Raw genomic sequence first — 15,460 nt, 5'->3', positions numbered from 1 at the left:
GTCTACTATGTCTACTATGTCTACTATGTCTACTATGTCTACTATGTCTACTATGTCTACTATGTCTACTATGTCTACTATGTCTACTATGTCTACTATGTCTACTATATCTACTATATCTACTATATCTAAAATATGCAACAAAGCCTACGGCGTCTGTCGATCGCAACTAATAGGGGAAGTATATCAAAAAGACCGCCAGAGAAACACATGGTTATACAATGCCTGCCCAGAAGTAAAATGATCGGAGACGTCTGCATGATGTTGTAGTTTAGGCTCACGCTTCTGCGCAGTATCTTTCCCCATCGTGATGGACCAAACTCCTTCTCCTATTCAGGATGCTTAGCCTTGTTCCGGAATGGAATCATATCCGACGTGGAAACACTTGTGCTGCAGCCGATCTTTTTCGCTTGCTGAGAAAGACTTGGACTACACGGATCCTATGATGAGATGTTAGACCAGTGCACTCTTCGTTATGCTCCTCCTGCCTACATACCAATACGTGCCTAAACCGCCGGTTTGTCTTCTTCGTCGCGAATGTCGGATAGTGCCTGAGGTATTGTCTGTTATTACAGTGAAGAGTGTAATGAGAAAAGAACATTACCCACCATTGGATATGGAGCACAGCGCCCAGCGGCCCAGAAGGTTTCGCCAGAGTGGTGGTGTCATACAGGTCCTCGACAATGGGTCGTATGTCGTCTACATACTCGTCCCAGAGAGCGTCCATGGAAGCGCAATGCGTGTGCCAACTGGTCCTGTCCACATCCTCTACAAAAGCTCTGCTGAATGGTGATTGAGGATCAAACATACCACTGCGACGCTTTCTGGATATGGAAACCTCAGACACGCCGGTCTCATCTCCAGACGGGGTGATGGGTGTCGGTGGAAACCCCCGACTAATTCTTCTAAGCTATTTTATATTCAAAGGGGAAACTAGCCTCTTATTCTCTTTATTTATAACTAGTATTACTAAGGCGGCCTCTTAAGATTATGGGCTTCTTCTGGGTTGTTTTATTATCAAGACCGGCTTCTTGTCCTCTTTGTCCGCACCGGGTGTCACTGGGCCCGTGTGGGCGAATCGAGGGCTTCTTCTGGGAGTCATTCTCACAGTCGGAGGTTTGTCCTTCCGCATCTACCTAGGGACAGGGCCTTTCGAGATTCCCATGGCATTATGGATGGCATTGCGCGATCCCAGGCTCCCCTGGGAAAACTTTTTGGCCTCATGGGGCCTCTCAAACCTGCCCAAGTAGTCAGTACAGGGCGCGTAGTGGGATCCACGTGGCATAAAACGTACCTGCTACCTCATACATTCTGGCTCAATTGCCCTGCCTACCTCCACCTCCATTCGAAGCCATCCGTAGAGGTAGGCAGGCCCAGGGCGTGTGGAAACCTAGAAAGTAGTACCAAGTAACCGCACTCAAGGGCAGAAAGCAGTGAATTCAGTTTGCAGAACGAGACTGAGGAGATGGAGCTAAGCAGAGAGGAAAAAGAAACCAGCCAGCGAACCAAATAACTAAAAACCAGTCCCAGCGCCACCATTTTCAGTAGAAGAAGAAAAGAAAAGCAAACAAATCGATGGATACCGCTTTTAATCATCCTTGGAATAAAGGTCCGGAGCAATAAGCTCCACCCATTTCCCCAGCCATTCACGCGCTGCTCGGGCCTGAACATTATCGCGAAGCTCTTTGAGATCTTCCTCCACGAATTCTTTGTTCGTTGTGTCGGGCCTCTGCAGATTGCTCAGTATTTCCCCAATGCAAAATGCAGCTCCCCTATTGACCTTTCCGGCAGCCCTCCTGAAATAGTTACCCCAAACATTGGTGACTGGGCCTTCTGGAGGGCATATACCCATGATTCTTCCAAATGCGAGAGCCAGCTGAGTATCGATAACTTGGTCCGAGACCGCCTGGCCCTTTTCAAATGCGTCCTTGACCTGTTGGAAAACGACTCGCCAATCGGCGTCCTCGGCTTCAGAGGCCTTGGCGAGTAGGTCTCTCAATGCCGCTTCCGATCGGTTTCCTTCCTCAAGGCCCTTGGCGTCTTCGAGCTTTGCCTTCCAGGCCCAGTGCACGCCAGCGGGAGCCGCAGACCACACCTTCATCAAGTCTTCATACTCGGCATAGTCAGGTATTGGGTCAGGACCCGGATCACCAACGAAATCTCCAGAGGGCACTGGGCTAGGTGTGCGCGAAGCATCCGGCCCTCGAATCACCTTCGCGGGTGGTGTCTCCAACTCCTCTTCTGCCACACGTTTACTGCCACGAGGCACCCATTCCAAGTCGCGATTCAGCTCAAGCTTTGTGCTTCCATTTACGCTCAAAAACCCATCCTTGACCAGATTCGACAAATTGCACCGCAGCTGGTCCATAAATATATCGAGAGTATGAGGTACGATGTACTCTTGAATAGATAGTTTCGGCTGTCGAGGAGGGACCTGTTTCGTTAGGGCCGCCTCTGGTGGTATCTCTTGCTTTATTGCTGGGCCAATTCTGGAATGAGGGCAAAAATAGCCATCTTTCCACCAGTGCGGGATTGTTCCAGAGCCGGTTATGACTTTTTGCGGTTCGGACTTCAGATCAAGGCCCTTGAAATCGAACCCGGATGAATGCTTTTCTTCGTTCTGACCCGATGCAATCACAGAGCCATCCATGTGCATTGACTGTCCGATGTAAACCGACTTGCCGTCCGAGATAGAGTTCATCAGGGCCTCACTGTCGTTCGCATTCTCTCCATCCGCCTTGGCCCTTGGCTCCTTTGCAGGGCCGCATGTGAGATGTTGGCATCGTGCCAGCACGCGATACTTCATGACTTCGTCTTCAGGGATCACGGCGTGTCCATCTCTCAAGTAGATAGGCTGGTCTTCGGTCTCTACCAGTATTTGCTGGTCCGGTGAGAGGATCGCCGTATTCAGTTCATCATTACCGAATATAACGGTGCAGCCTTTCCAGCGGTCCTCAAAATCTTCTGCCGGCTCGAATCCGCTGGCCATCTTTGGGTTGAATTTTGGGCCAATTCTTTGCTCCTCTGGTGCCTCTTCCCCTGCCTCTGCTTTCACTGTCTTTGGGCCTGCAAAGGCGGGAACCCCTTCTGGCAGGACTCTCTTTTTCTGTTTGCTGGGCCGGACCATCGTCGATTCTATGGGGCAGTGTTGCAACTTCTGGTCAGCCAATATCAGGGCCAATGTCTTGTAGACATACATACCGCAGAGAATCGGAAACAAGCAGCCAGGGTGCCGGCTCCTGGTACAAAAAGGTGCCTGTGGTGGGAGCGGATTGAAACACAAGGTCCTGGATCGAGCAGTGCTTTTCTCGAGCGTGGTGTGAAGAAACGAAGTTGAAGAAACGAAGTTGAAGTAACGAAGTTGAAGTAACGAAGTTGAAGTAACGAAGTTGAAGTGACGAAGCCTGCTCCCTGGTTAGTCAAAGGTCATAATAGTATCTCATGGGGAATCAGAAGAGATACCGAGCGAAGTATTAGAGAAGAAGAAACGAGAACGGCAACACACAAGAGATAAAGAAGAGATGAGGCAAGAGAAAAGATAAAGAAGAGACGAGGCAAGAGAATGAGAAACGCGGAGGTGCGCTGCTTGCCTGCAGATGTTGAAAGGAAAAAGAAAAGAAAAGGAAGAGAGGAGAGTTGCATGGATCTATGTTTGAATGGATGGATGCACGCCAACAAACGAGGCATCAAGGCACAAAGAGGAGAGCATATGCTGGAAAATAGAAAAGTACCTGCCATTCAGTAGCCAGCTGTAGCTAAAGTAAAGTACTTTTCACGTCGCACATATGTCGCCGACCCCAAGGCATCAGCAGGCATCGCCATCTGGCAAATGTATCCGTGCCGATGCGCGCACGCAGGAGAGGCGTATTTGCACTCCGGGAGATGTATACTTCCAGTTTAGTGCAGGCTTCACCTAAAGTCAAGTACCTGTCACCTCCCTTTTAACTCCAAACACCCAGTGCCGCATCAAGATCTCCGGCATCTCGAATTCACTCTTCCATCGCAATTGTGGCCCTTTTTCTTCTTTTTCTTTAATGATTTATGCTGCGCGCTTCCCTCGTCTTTTCTTTTTCTCTCTCTATCATCCTTCTTCTCTTTACTCCAATTCTTCCTCACACTCTACTTTCACTTCAACGGTCACCGACAGCATCACAACCCTCGTTTCATCTTTCTACTCCAAACCAGACTTCCAGCAACTTCAAACCAAACATCCAGCTAGGGTAGGTACCTATAGAACCTGGAGTTTTTCGCGATACCTTCCAGCTTCATCGCTGACATTTCTGATAGAGTCCGCAATGTGGTTTCCACCAACGTGCAGCAGGATGTTGTGTCTACTCCACTAAGCGATCAAGGAAATGTAGTCAATGGGACCGATCTGCTTCAGTGAAGTGACAAGGATATGCCGAGACAGAATGCACGCAACGCCATCTTGAAGCAGCCCTTTCACGGAACGAGAATTTGCATCAAAGGAGCACCTTTCCACGAAGACGTCTGCGCAAACAACCTCCTCTAGGACAATGCCAACCACAACAACACATGCAAACCCCTTTGCCGAATGTATACTGTTTGAAAAATCTCTGGCCAAAGTGCCCTTATTAGAAAGCCAGGCGACTCATCACGTTTGAAGCATACATTTACGTACCAACTTCAAGCTCAGTCACTTGCGGTCAACAAGACAACTTCGAGATCGAGATTCCAGGGCTCCATACCTGCCTGCATGCCTTTATACATATCCATGGATCATGTATTATTGCATTATTTGACGGGATTCTTTAGGAAAAATTAAATCAATGTCTGCCTGACAAATAAGGTCGGGAGAACTTCAGTTTGCAGCGGTGAACAAGAGTGGTCAAGCAGCTACTAAAACAATATTCAAGGTAGTAACATAATCTTCCAACTCTTCTACTCTCTTTTTTTCATTTCATTTTTTAATTATCCAAGATTCACGGCCGCTCCTTAGCAAACCTTTTTTTCATTTCCCTCACGCAAGCCACCAGACGACGACAGACGGTGACGACCCAAGCTCGTCCTTCGATCCGAGTCCAAGGCCCGCGACTGGTTCGACCGACAATGAATCTACGCGACGTTCAAGCTAGACGACGGTAAACTGCGGCCCAATCTTTTCCCTTTACTCAAGTCGGAATGCAGCAAATTGCGAGGCGGGAGTCTTCCCAGACCATTGTTGGAGAGACTACACCTGCCCACCAAAATGCAATGGATGAGTCCGTGACGAGACCTGAGAGGCTGAGACAAACGATGCCATGGGTTAGGTGTTGGAGGAACTTCAACAACGAGCTTGGAGGAATTCGGATTGCATTTGGCGGGGGATATGGGCCACCGAAGATGTGAGAAATGAAATGCCATCCCAAGTATGTTGGATTGGCATCTTGGGCTGTGATTTCTCCAGCAATGGTTTAGTCAAGGTCTAGTATCTCGTGCATGTCAAGTTAATCTCATGCTCAGACGAAGGGAGCCACCCTACAGGGAGCAATGCCGTAGTGCTTCTTCAAACGGGGCCTGGAATCTTTTTATCTACACCCTACCGCGTCGTCTTCGCACGTTTGCTACAGAGTATTGAACCTGTCAAATGCACAAGATGCCGATCACATCATCAGCCATATGGAATATGGAGGCCGAAACCTACCGATGCACACCATCCTTTCGACGGCCTCGGCGACAATGATGCTCCGTCAGTCCCATCTGTTGACAAAACTCGCTGCTGGGATTGGTCCATGTACAAACATTGAAGGAGACCTCCATTGGTCATCAAGGGTATGGGCAGGTACGAAAATAGCTATTCGTGTTCCGCGCCGCCAAAAAGCCTTTCTTATATTAATCTACACTGCCTTCAGTATTTGGAATACGGAAAACACCACGACATCGAATTTCACCGTGTCGAAGAATGATTGGGGATATGGCCAGACTTTCGCTCTCATAAAAACCATCCCATCTGTCGCAGCCGTTACAACGATACTGCGAATGGGTAGAAAGCTGGATGAGTCAAGAAAATTAGTGAGCAATGGGATAGAAGTCAAACGAGCCTTTGCATTATAGATGGCAAATAGCTGTTGTTATCAGTTGTCTAAGGCCCTCTCCTGGCTCTGCGCGATGTAGTTCGATATCTAGTTGCGACATGGTGTCCAAGGGGTGACCATATGCGAAGGCATTGATGAATTCCTGGGCAAATTTCCTGTTAGCCGCAACCCTAGGTTTCATAGAATGAATCCAAAGACTTTGCATGGACCATTTTGTTTCAGTATTGGAAATTGAACTTTATCTTCAAGGTTTGACTTGGTCAGCTTCAGCCGATCATTTTAAACTACGGATTGATTCTGGATTTTGAACCAAAGGATGGGGCGCAGCCCTCTGTATCTATTTTTTATCAGTTAAATATGTATTTTACCATTTGAGCCTTTCCTTTTCCTTTTCCTTTTTTTCTTTTATATATCAACTCTTCTCCCGACCTTGTCTTTTTATCCACTGCCATCTCGAAGCCATCTTGCCGCCTGCAACTCTTGCGCACCTTTTGAAGTACAGTACGACTACTACATCTACCACATTCATCACTGCTACTGTAAGCTTGAAATATAATCGTAACATTAATAAACCTAGAAAACCAATGTGCATCTACTACACAAATCGTGATGACCATCCATCTTCTAGCCCATAGCCCATCACTGTCCAATCTTGTACGGCTTCCCAGACTTAAGAATCAGACTAGGCTTCCTCTCGGCCAAGTCCAAAATCATCTCTGCAAAATAACTGTTTGCCCACGCGAACCACGGACGAGTGTACACGCTCGCGTTGTAGATGTTGACGCTCTCATGGATCAATCCCAGTCCGCTAGTATTCTCCAAGATGAGTGCCAGACGCTGCTTAATCTCCCTGTCATCATCCGTGCCGAAGATGGCAGAAATTTGACTCATGGGCCAAGGATAAGTGGCGTTGACGTGAGGACCTCTATGGTATCATTAACGATTAATCGAAGCCGCACAATTAAACAGGAGTGTAGATCCCCAATCTTGGACTTACCCAATGCCATTAAACGTCTTTCCTACAGCATAGTACGGATTCGCTCTCGAGAACATGGCGGCTTTGGTCTTCTGGTAGGTAGGATCGCTCCGCTCCAAGAATCCCAGATACGGCAACGACACCAGGCTAGGTACGTTGGCATCGTCCATGATGTATTGCGCTCCGATTCCGTTGGTTTCGTACGCAAAAATGCCGTTGGAAGCGCGAGTATGTGCCCAGACGGCTTGCTTAATGGTATTGGAGTATTGCTGAAGTTGCTTGGCGAGGCTCTTTTGGGTTCTGATGGTGGTGAGCATGTCTGCGACGTTGGCGAGCTCAACAGACATCATGGCATTGTCGGAAGTGATAAAGTCTAGATTGAACTGTCAGCGAATAATGACACAACTCACAAGTCTTGATGGCTCCAAAACTCACTAAAGACACAGAGGTCGTCCGAGGGCCTGTGGCTGGAAGCAACCAAACCGTTCGCCTGCTTCGGCTCGCCATTGCCGCTGTTGGGTACCATTGGAGAGAGCGCACCGGCAGTGCCCGTCCAGTTGTAGTAGCTGACCCATTGAAAGTCATCCGACCAACTGCTCTGGGACTGTTCGTAAAGGACTCGAACAATTTGGTTCATCGCAGCATTCCCTAGAGATGGTGTTAGCCAAATAGACCGAGAAAAGGATACTTCCGTCTTTTCCATGTCTCTTGTTTAGCGGTTCGTACAATTGTCATTGATGAAGGATGAGTCCTTTGTGTTGGCGTAGTAAGATCGCGTGATTTTGAGAAATCCGGCAAGAGAGTCGAGTTCGTACTATCAATTGTAAGAATTCTTCCATTATATATGTTAGCAGTCATCATACCTTGCATTCAAATACCGTCTGGTTGTTGACAGGCCTGTTGTAAAGAGCGTAGGTGTTAATTTGGGAATGGTAACTTTGCAAACATTGGCGGGTGTGTATACATACGGGTTGACTCTAACGCCTGTGGCCCAGTCCTATATGTAGTGTCAAAACGATATCCATACCGGCTTAGAGGCGCATTCAGTGACTTACATTCACACTCGGAGCAAGCCCGCTCTCCGGAGGTGGCTGAAACGAGCCTACATGCAATACCGTTTGTTAGATGGATTCCTCTGCGTCAGGTTGTTGTAGTTAAACGCACCGCAGTATGGATACTGAGAAATGTATCGCGCCTCTGTGTTGATGACTGCTTTGACGAGGGCCTGAAGGTTCTTATCGTGTGGAAGAAGCTTGTACAGGTGGGCAAACTGGTTCCCGGTGTCGCGCAGCCATTGTGCACTTGGAAGGTTAGTTGATTGATGTCTGTCTATGATGACAGTGGCATATATACGTACGTGATATCCTAGCAGAATGTTAGACAAACAAGCCTTGACCCAGGTAGTCATTCCATGGAGAAAACAACTTACACCAGTGATGATGAATGCCAGATTTAGCGACGGATCAAAGTACTTGACGGTAGTATCCAGCGTCGACGGAAAAGTATTCTCAAAAAGTCGAGCAAGATCCGGATCCTTGAGCCGAGATTTCAAGTCGCTGATGACTTTCTATACATGGTGACGTTATCGTTAGCGACTCAATTGAAGCCATACACGTCCCATTTGGGCAACAGCCCATATCGACATCATGAGTGAAGCTCACCTCGACTGCTGGGCTCTTGAACGTTCTGCACTCCTCGCTCGGTCTCATGTAAGGCAGCTTCAGAGGACCAGACGAATACGGTCCATGAGGCTGTCCCGAAAAAGTGGTATAATCTGGACACGAGGAAGCTGTGCGGCGATGCGGCGGGAAGCTCTGCCAGCCAGCAGACGCAGTTGCCGGGAACACGGCCAAGACGCCGAGGGCAGCGCTGAGAACGCTGTGAGGAGACATGTGCAGAGGCATCGCGACTCAATCAGACACAGGAGATGCCTGTTACAACAAAGCTATGGATACAATAATAACAAATGCTTTTAGAGAGAAGTCTGAGAAGAATCTCGAGCAAGATTCACGGTACAGCAGAGGAAAGGCCCAGGCAAAGAGGGGCTGCAATCGCGAGGCAGGTCTCACCGATCACCGCCAGTCTCTGTCCCTGTTCCGGGCCAGCCATTTTATTTATTCATCGTCATCTGTCTTTGCACAGAGTTACACCCAGATCCATTAGGTGGGGGAACCGGACAGGTCATGGCGATCTTTCCCTTGGGAGCGCATTCTTGGGTAAAAAAAGCGTGCGGGGGAAGCGGGGAGATTCAAGAGGGAGAGCATCACCAACAGGGTTTGTTTGGAAGGATGCGATGCGGGCGAGTTGGATGTTATCCGGCATGACGATGCTACTCTGTGTTATGTGGAGAGGGAGGGTTTGGTGTTGTGAAAGAGGAAGCTGGAGGGAGTGTCGTGGACATTGTTATGAGGTGATGGGAGAAGGCTGCAATGTCTTGTAGGTGCTGAGACTGCATTCTTGGTCAAGGGAGAGTTGTTTTGTGCTTCTTATGTTTTACTGTCGCTTGTCTGAGACAAATTGAAGTCAGCTGCTACTCATTCTTTAACAAAGGACGAGGATGGGATGAGCAATTGGGCGACGGCGATGATCCGATCCATGATGTCTAGCAGCCGCCAGGGATGGAGTTGAGCGAACTCGCCTCGCATTAGCATCGTCCTTTACATGCACACTCAACAAGCGGACGAATCAGGCACTCAATTCTCATTGTTAGAAGCGTAAAAGCCGAGCAATCCTCCGTCTCGCCCTTTTCTCCGCACCGACGGCCGCTGCCACCCGCCTTTTGTCTCGGCTCTTTTCCTTGATGCTACCTCTTGGCATCGAATGCCGACGGGTTCAAGTCCTACAAGGCTACAAGTGTACTCGTACAGAGTAGACTCATCCAGTGTCTTGCTCGCCGAGTCTTCGACAAGAACGTGGTAACGCGCGTATTTGAAATTCTTCGAATATCGAATGTCTTCCTTGTCTCAGTCTGTGAGACCTGCCTCGTCGCTGACACGTGTTGAAAACTTCAATGTTGCTCGTATTAGATCGATGAGCCTCTTGTGCCTTTCAATGAATGATCCCTGCAACATTGATGACGATGAATTCCACGTTATGTAATCTTGCGTCGACCCTCACATGGATAGCGCCGAAACGACACATGACTCTCTGAAGTACAGCTCCAACACCAAGCGAAACCATCACCAGATATTGATCACATCAACACTTACACCAGCCAGCAATCTCACACAGCCTCGCTGCTGCTTCGCCATGCCGTCGGCATCCCATCAAAATGCCTCTCCGATCCCGCACATCCACGCCCTCTGCATGGAAGACGATTACAGCACCGCCCTCCAGGCTGCCGTCGAAGCCCACAGCCTCTCCTCCGTCTCAATCACCTACCACAACTGCGCCCTCTCCTTTGTAGAGGCCGAGTTCGACCTCATCGTGTCTCCCGCAAACTCATACGGCCGACTAGACGGAGGCTTCGACGACGCCATCTCGCGCTCATTCTCTCCTCGCGACGATTATCTCGCCCTCACACGAGCTGCCCAGGCAAAGCTGTACGATGAATGGCGCGGCTTCGCTCCCCCGGGAACCTGCACGCTGCTTCGCATCCCCGACGACTTCCACGCCCGCTCACGAAACACCTGGAACACCAAATACTTGGCGCTGTGCCCGACAATGCGAGTCCCGCAAAACGTCAACTGGGATCACGAGGTCATCTACGAGTGCACGTGGAGCTTGCTCTGCGCGGTAGACAGACACAACCGGGCGGTTCGTGAGGGCAGGCTGAGCGGGAGACATGACGAGATCCGCAGCCTACTGATGGTTCCTATGGCTACGGGCGTGGGCGCGGTGAGTCCCGAGAGATGGGCGAATCAGACGGTGCTTGCTTTTGAGCACTATGTTGATGCGATGGAGAACGAGTCCAAATGGAGCTCGTTGGAGCCTGGTGATATCATCGAATATGCACACGAGGTTGAGCAGACGTGGGAGCTCTAGATCGGCTGTCATCCATTGGAAGATGTATATGCTTCGGTTCGCGTTGCGTCGTATCGTATACGAACTGCGGTGACATGAAAAGAAGCGATGTGCTGGTTTGACCATGTCTATGACGGTTTCCATCGTTTTGAAATGGCCGGTTGAGCAGAGTCCTGGTGGTTGAGCTTACCTACCTAGGTCTTCATCGAGGTTTGTGCAAACTCACCTCGAGCGTCTTCCAAGAGCGAGGGCTGCTAATACTGCTCTAGCTGAACATACCAGCAGCAGGCAGTCGTCTGTGAACATAAACAGGTAAATACGTACTCATTCATAATATCTACAACGAAAATGGTAAAAGTCATCCCTCGAACCAAGCACTTGCACACCAACTCCGCCAGACCGGCCCATCAACCGCGACAGCAAGCACCAAAACACATGTCCGGATCTAATCAAATCATGTTAGAAGCCGCTTCCGTGCTGCCTCATCGACATCCAACTTACTTCTCCTATGTGACGGCACGCTTGTCGACTCAGCCATCTCCTTTGCGATCCATTTCAAGCACTTGGACAATGTCCCAGACCTCCCTCTGGGCGATAAAAAGGCACCATCCGCACTCAGATTCCCAACGTTTTCTCGGCTGTAGTATGGAGGAGGAAGCAGTGCATTTCCGTCTTCGGCCCCGTAGCTCGGCGGCAGGATCTCGCTGTGGTGCATAAAAGTGTTGTCCGACGTCGCATCGGGATGGGTCGGTTTGAAGGTATCCGCCATTGTAAATGCGCCGTATCTCGAGTGGTTTTCCGCAGAACGAGACTGTCTCTTCCGACAGAATATATTCTGATATCTGGGCATTTTTCAACGGCTCTTGTCGACTATTAGTTCTTCTCAACTGCTCGTAAACTCAGCATCCGGAGAACTCTCGGTCTTTAAATCTATCGCCGAGCACTAGCATTTGACATGCCAAGCCCTCCAAGCTGTCACAGCACCCTCTTCAGCCGCCGCCTGCACTCAGTCAAAGAGATCCAGACCCATGTCTTGGGTCAACCAAGCTTAACTAGTATGCATCACAAGGCCTGCCCACCGCTTTGAATCAGTCTGCACGGGCAGTCCTGCATGAGGGGCGAGCTGAATGGACTGCAGATGCCCAGCGGGAGGAATGCATTTGATGGACAACAAACGGCATGTGGCGGCACCCTTTTTCTCTCAGCTGAAGATATTGGGCAGCCATGGGCCCAGCATCAATGGGTATAAAGATACAACTGCGGAGGCTGGGCAGACGAGGCAATCAAAGGCCGAAGCAATCAAAGGCCCAGGCTTGGCAAACTACCACCCTCAAATGCGAGATGCGGGGGAATCCAGATGATGGGCACATCCGTAGATCTGAGTAGCAGGGTTGACTCCCGTCCGTGGCTCTCTGTCATGTCGAAACCGCCTCGGTCATCTGTGGCTTCATGCAACGTGCAGCCCGTATATGCGCGCATGCACATAGCGTGTGTCGAACAACGTGTTGTCGAATGTCATGGGAAGATGGCGCTGGTCAAAGCATTGCGAAAGCGGGTGAGAGCTCCAGCTCAGCTACCATGCGGCGAACAAAGCGCAGAGTATCATCGTCAAATGGAGCCGTTATTCGTTCGCCATTCATGGGGCCTACGCATAGGTGCATATCAGCCCCCCATCTTGTTCCATCTACCTCCATTGCTGCCTTTCCGCATGGCATCGGCTTGTTTTTGTTTCTGTCCATGCTTCAGGTCTCGGCAGCATTGGCGGACTCTCAGCGGAAGAGAGCCATGCTAACGATTTCATCATACATGATCATGGGCCCCATTCCATTCACCTCTTTGTATAGTTTGCGATGACGAGGCGTCAAGAATGGGAACTTCGAAGACGTAGCGGTGAGTACAAGGAGAAAGGACATCGATTGTGGTAACTGATAGGGAAGTTCGGTATGGGGACGAGAGTTCAATAGCTGTTCACGCACCCAACAGAGTTTTCGAAAACATTACAAGTATACGAGTAAATAGAACAACGAGTCATCAAAGCTCAGTCTTGAAACACCCAGCGAGCACGTGTCACCATTTACACCCCCGTGTTAGTCACGATAGCACCACCAACGACTTTGTCTTTGTCATGCCGAGAACCATGAACATTGACCACAAGATGGGGCGTGCGATGTTTCGTAAAAGATGCTTTTCTCCCCCACGTTCTGGGGGAACGCTATCGGCGGTCTGGATTCACTGCAAAAGACAAGGGCGCATGTGTACATGTAGGCTTTCATGCTCGTACTTTTACTTTGTCCAATAGACTTTAGCAAAGGTAAAGCTCCACGGCGGACTACAAGATGATTTGGGTTATAAAATGCGACATGCTCCAAGGTCCAAAGGCCATGTTCTTTTGGTATCAACTTCGAAAAAATGACTTTGCACAGCTCGGACTGTCAATGGAGAATACCAACGCAGATGGTTCTACTATGACAGAGATAGATCTGCCTAGTAGTAGATGCAGATAGATCTACAAGTTAGCAGTAGATAGTAGAAGGATCCAGCAGACACAAAAAAACGGACAGCATTTACATCATCACGCCGATAATTAAAATACAGATCGTCACCGGCTTAAACAACGTCGTACAGTAGTGAACTTTGCGCTACCGGCTACATGTAGACGACCTGGCAAGTGGGCGTTATCCGATCGGGTATTCCGTACTTTTGCTATAAGTCTGCCTTTTAAATTGGTGACGGCACATGTGTACAACAATACAGGAACAAGCGGTACGAGTACTCTGAATGAGCACGACAGCAGAGCGGGATGCAGACTACGAGTACACGTAGACTGGAGTTTCATTGACTAGGTCAGGCACATGCTAGCGGGCGTATCAGGGCGAACAGGGATCACCAAGGAACCCGAAATCTAATTGAGGAAGCCGAACCAAGCGGTAGATTGATTCTTGGCACCTTCTAGGGATGTAGATCGCGACGCCGGGGGCAGGCATAAGTTGTTTTGATGGGCAAGCTTCAAGGTTCCCCTTTATGGACGGACGGCTGGAGATTGGCGCTTGAAATCTGCAGCTTCACACGCCGGCGGTTATAACATTCGAGGGTCCGATGAGAGAGAGGAGAAGATAACAAATAGCAGAGTTACATTGATTAATGCGGGTTACTCCGAGCTACTAAATGATTACCGGAGTGGTCACCACATCTTTGCTGACATTGACCAAATCTTTTCTCAGCGTCCGAGGGGTTCTTCAGCTGTCAACGCTTCCAAACCACGGCTTCCTCCCAGCCAATGGCTCGCGACTTGTAAAACAGCTTGCGCGGCTCGCAATGATTCTCAACGCTGATCTTCAGCCATCCAAGGCAAATGCGCAACACCTATGACGTCTCAACCAAGGAAAAAGCTTGATGCTGCGGTGGACCATGGCTGAGGCACGGCCCCACTGGACAGGGAGAGGCGAAAACTTGGCTTTTTTTCTTCTTATTCGCGCGCCCCGTTTGTGGTTCGGCAATGCTCCGCCTCGAGCGTTACAGGATGGGCGGTGATCCGAAGGGGGGGAGGATGGGAATGGGCACACTGTATGGAGAACGGGGGGAGGGAGGGTGATGAGGGTGATGAGGGAATGGGAATGTTCATGGGTTCATGGGCTCAGGGGGGAGGAGGAGAGAAAGTTGCTGAGTTGTTCGAAGCGAGGTACCTATGTAATGAGTTTGGGATGTGATAATCAGAGGAGGGTTGAGGAGTACGATGATATGATGCTGGATATATGCGTAGTTGAGATTGAGTCTTGTGAATGAGTTGTTGAAACAAAGTGGTGATGGTTGTCTAGGAGCAGTCTGATGCTTACCTACTTGTAAGTGCACATGTAGTTGTATACACGCGGGATTTCTTGTTGAAAAGTTGAGGTCATCTTCCCTTGGTTCCCAGTATGGATAATACAGAGCAATCTGGCAGCGGGCCTGCGAGATGCATCACGCCAGCACAGGTGGTGATGGGCAGGAGACGAACATCGCCATCTGGGTTATGGATCAGCCCCTGCATTGGCATGACTTGTTTTTCCATCTGTGTCCAGCGGTCAAGGAGCATCCGCTCAGACGGCCCAGAGTTGCATCCAGCTGCTCCCCTACCTCTAATCTCGAGTGCTACTACATACCTAGTACATGTAGTAGGTGTTACCTGCTGTACATTGAATGCTGCCTGGTGCGTTGTACAGTTCGTTGTACGAATACAGTACAGTATAAGGAGAGACGGGCGAAATGAGGCCCGCATTTGAACATGCCCCTCACGGCATAGATTTGCATGTGGAGAGCAGCGATCAACGGCGCGCCAGGGGCTGCAGCTGCGTGGTTTCGGAAGCAAGATGGGCAGCAGAGTCAGTCGAGGCGGAACAACAACCTTGAAAGAATGGATGGGCAAAGTTTCGTCTTGATTCTTGCGCGCGCGTCCATGTACAAGTATGTACTCGTACCTAAACTCCCTGAAGCACTCGTGTACTAATGT

General features: G+C 49.6%; 5 protein-coding genes across 5 annotated transcripts; 1 reads left to right on the top strand and 4 right to left on the bottom strand.

Annotated features, from left to right (window-relative positions):
• Positions 1 to 329: 329 nt before the first annotated feature.
• Positions 330 to 727, bottom strand: Triagg1_10925 (uncharacterized protein; the record flags this gene model as incomplete). Its single annotated transcript, XM_062895050.1, has 3 exons — positions 330 to 440; positions 497 to 551; positions 609 to 727. 3 exons carry the CDS (start codon positions 725 to 727, stop codon positions 330 to 332), a joined length of 285 nt encoding a protein of 94 aa, XP_062750129.1.
• An 861-nt stretch (positions 728 to 1,588) lies between these two features.
• On the bottom strand, positions 1,589 to 3,127 carry Triagg1_10924 (uncharacterized protein; the record flags this gene model as incomplete). Its single annotated transcript, XM_062895049.1, has 1 exon — positions 1,589 to 3,127. One exon carries the CDS (start codon positions 3,125 to 3,127, stop codon positions 1,589 to 1,591), a length of 1,539 nt encoding a protein of 512 aa, XP_062750128.1.
• A 3,547-nt stretch (positions 3,128 to 6,674) lies between these two features.
• Positions 6,675 to 8,915, bottom strand: Triagg1_10923 (CAZyme family GH125; the record flags this gene model as incomplete). The annotated part of the gene is made up of 11 exons (XM_062895048.1): positions 6,675 to 6,960; positions 7,033 to 7,384; positions 7,447 to 7,659; positions 7,738 to 7,825; positions 7,875 to 7,908; positions 7,980 to 8,008; positions 8,067 to 8,113; positions 8,176 to 8,312; positions 8,369 to 8,376; positions 8,441 to 8,578; positions 8,673 to 8,915. The coding sequence occupies 11 exons, from the start codon at positions 8,913 to 8,915 to the stop codon at positions 6,675 to 6,677; spliced, it is 1,575 nt and encodes a 524-aa protein (XP_062750127.1).
• A 1,213-nt stretch (positions 8,916 to 10,128) lies between these two features.
• Positions 10,129 to 10,995, top strand: Triagg1_10922 (uncharacterized protein; the record flags this gene model as incomplete). The annotated part of the gene is made up of 1 exon (XM_062895047.1): positions 10,129 to 10,995. The coding sequence occupies one exon, from the start codon at positions 10,129 to 10,131 to the stop codon at positions 10,993 to 10,995; it is 867 nt and encodes a 288-aa protein (XP_062750126.1).
• A 386-nt stretch (positions 10,996 to 11,381) lies between these two features.
• Positions 11,382 to 11,743, bottom strand: Triagg1_10921 (uncharacterized protein; the record flags this gene model as incomplete). Its single annotated transcript, XM_062895046.1, has 2 exons — positions 11,382 to 11,419; positions 11,476 to 11,743. The coding sequence occupies 2 exons, from the start codon at positions 11,741 to 11,743 to the stop codon at positions 11,382 to 11,384; spliced, it is 306 nt and encodes a 101-aa protein (XP_062750125.1).
• Positions 11,744 to 15,460: the final 3,717 nt, after the last annotated feature.

Source organism: Trichoderma aggressivum (assembly GCF_033847375.1).
Source record: "Trichoderma aggressivum f. europaeum strain CBS 100526 chromosome Unknown scaffold_095, whole genome shotgun sequence".
NCBI classification, from domain to species: domain Eukaryota; kingdom Fungi; phylum Ascomycota; class Sordariomycetes; order Hypocreales; family Hypocreaceae; genus Trichoderma; species Trichoderma aggressivum.
Note: the sequence above shows the minus strand (reverse complement) of the source record. Positions and strands in the feature narration are given on the sequence as shown.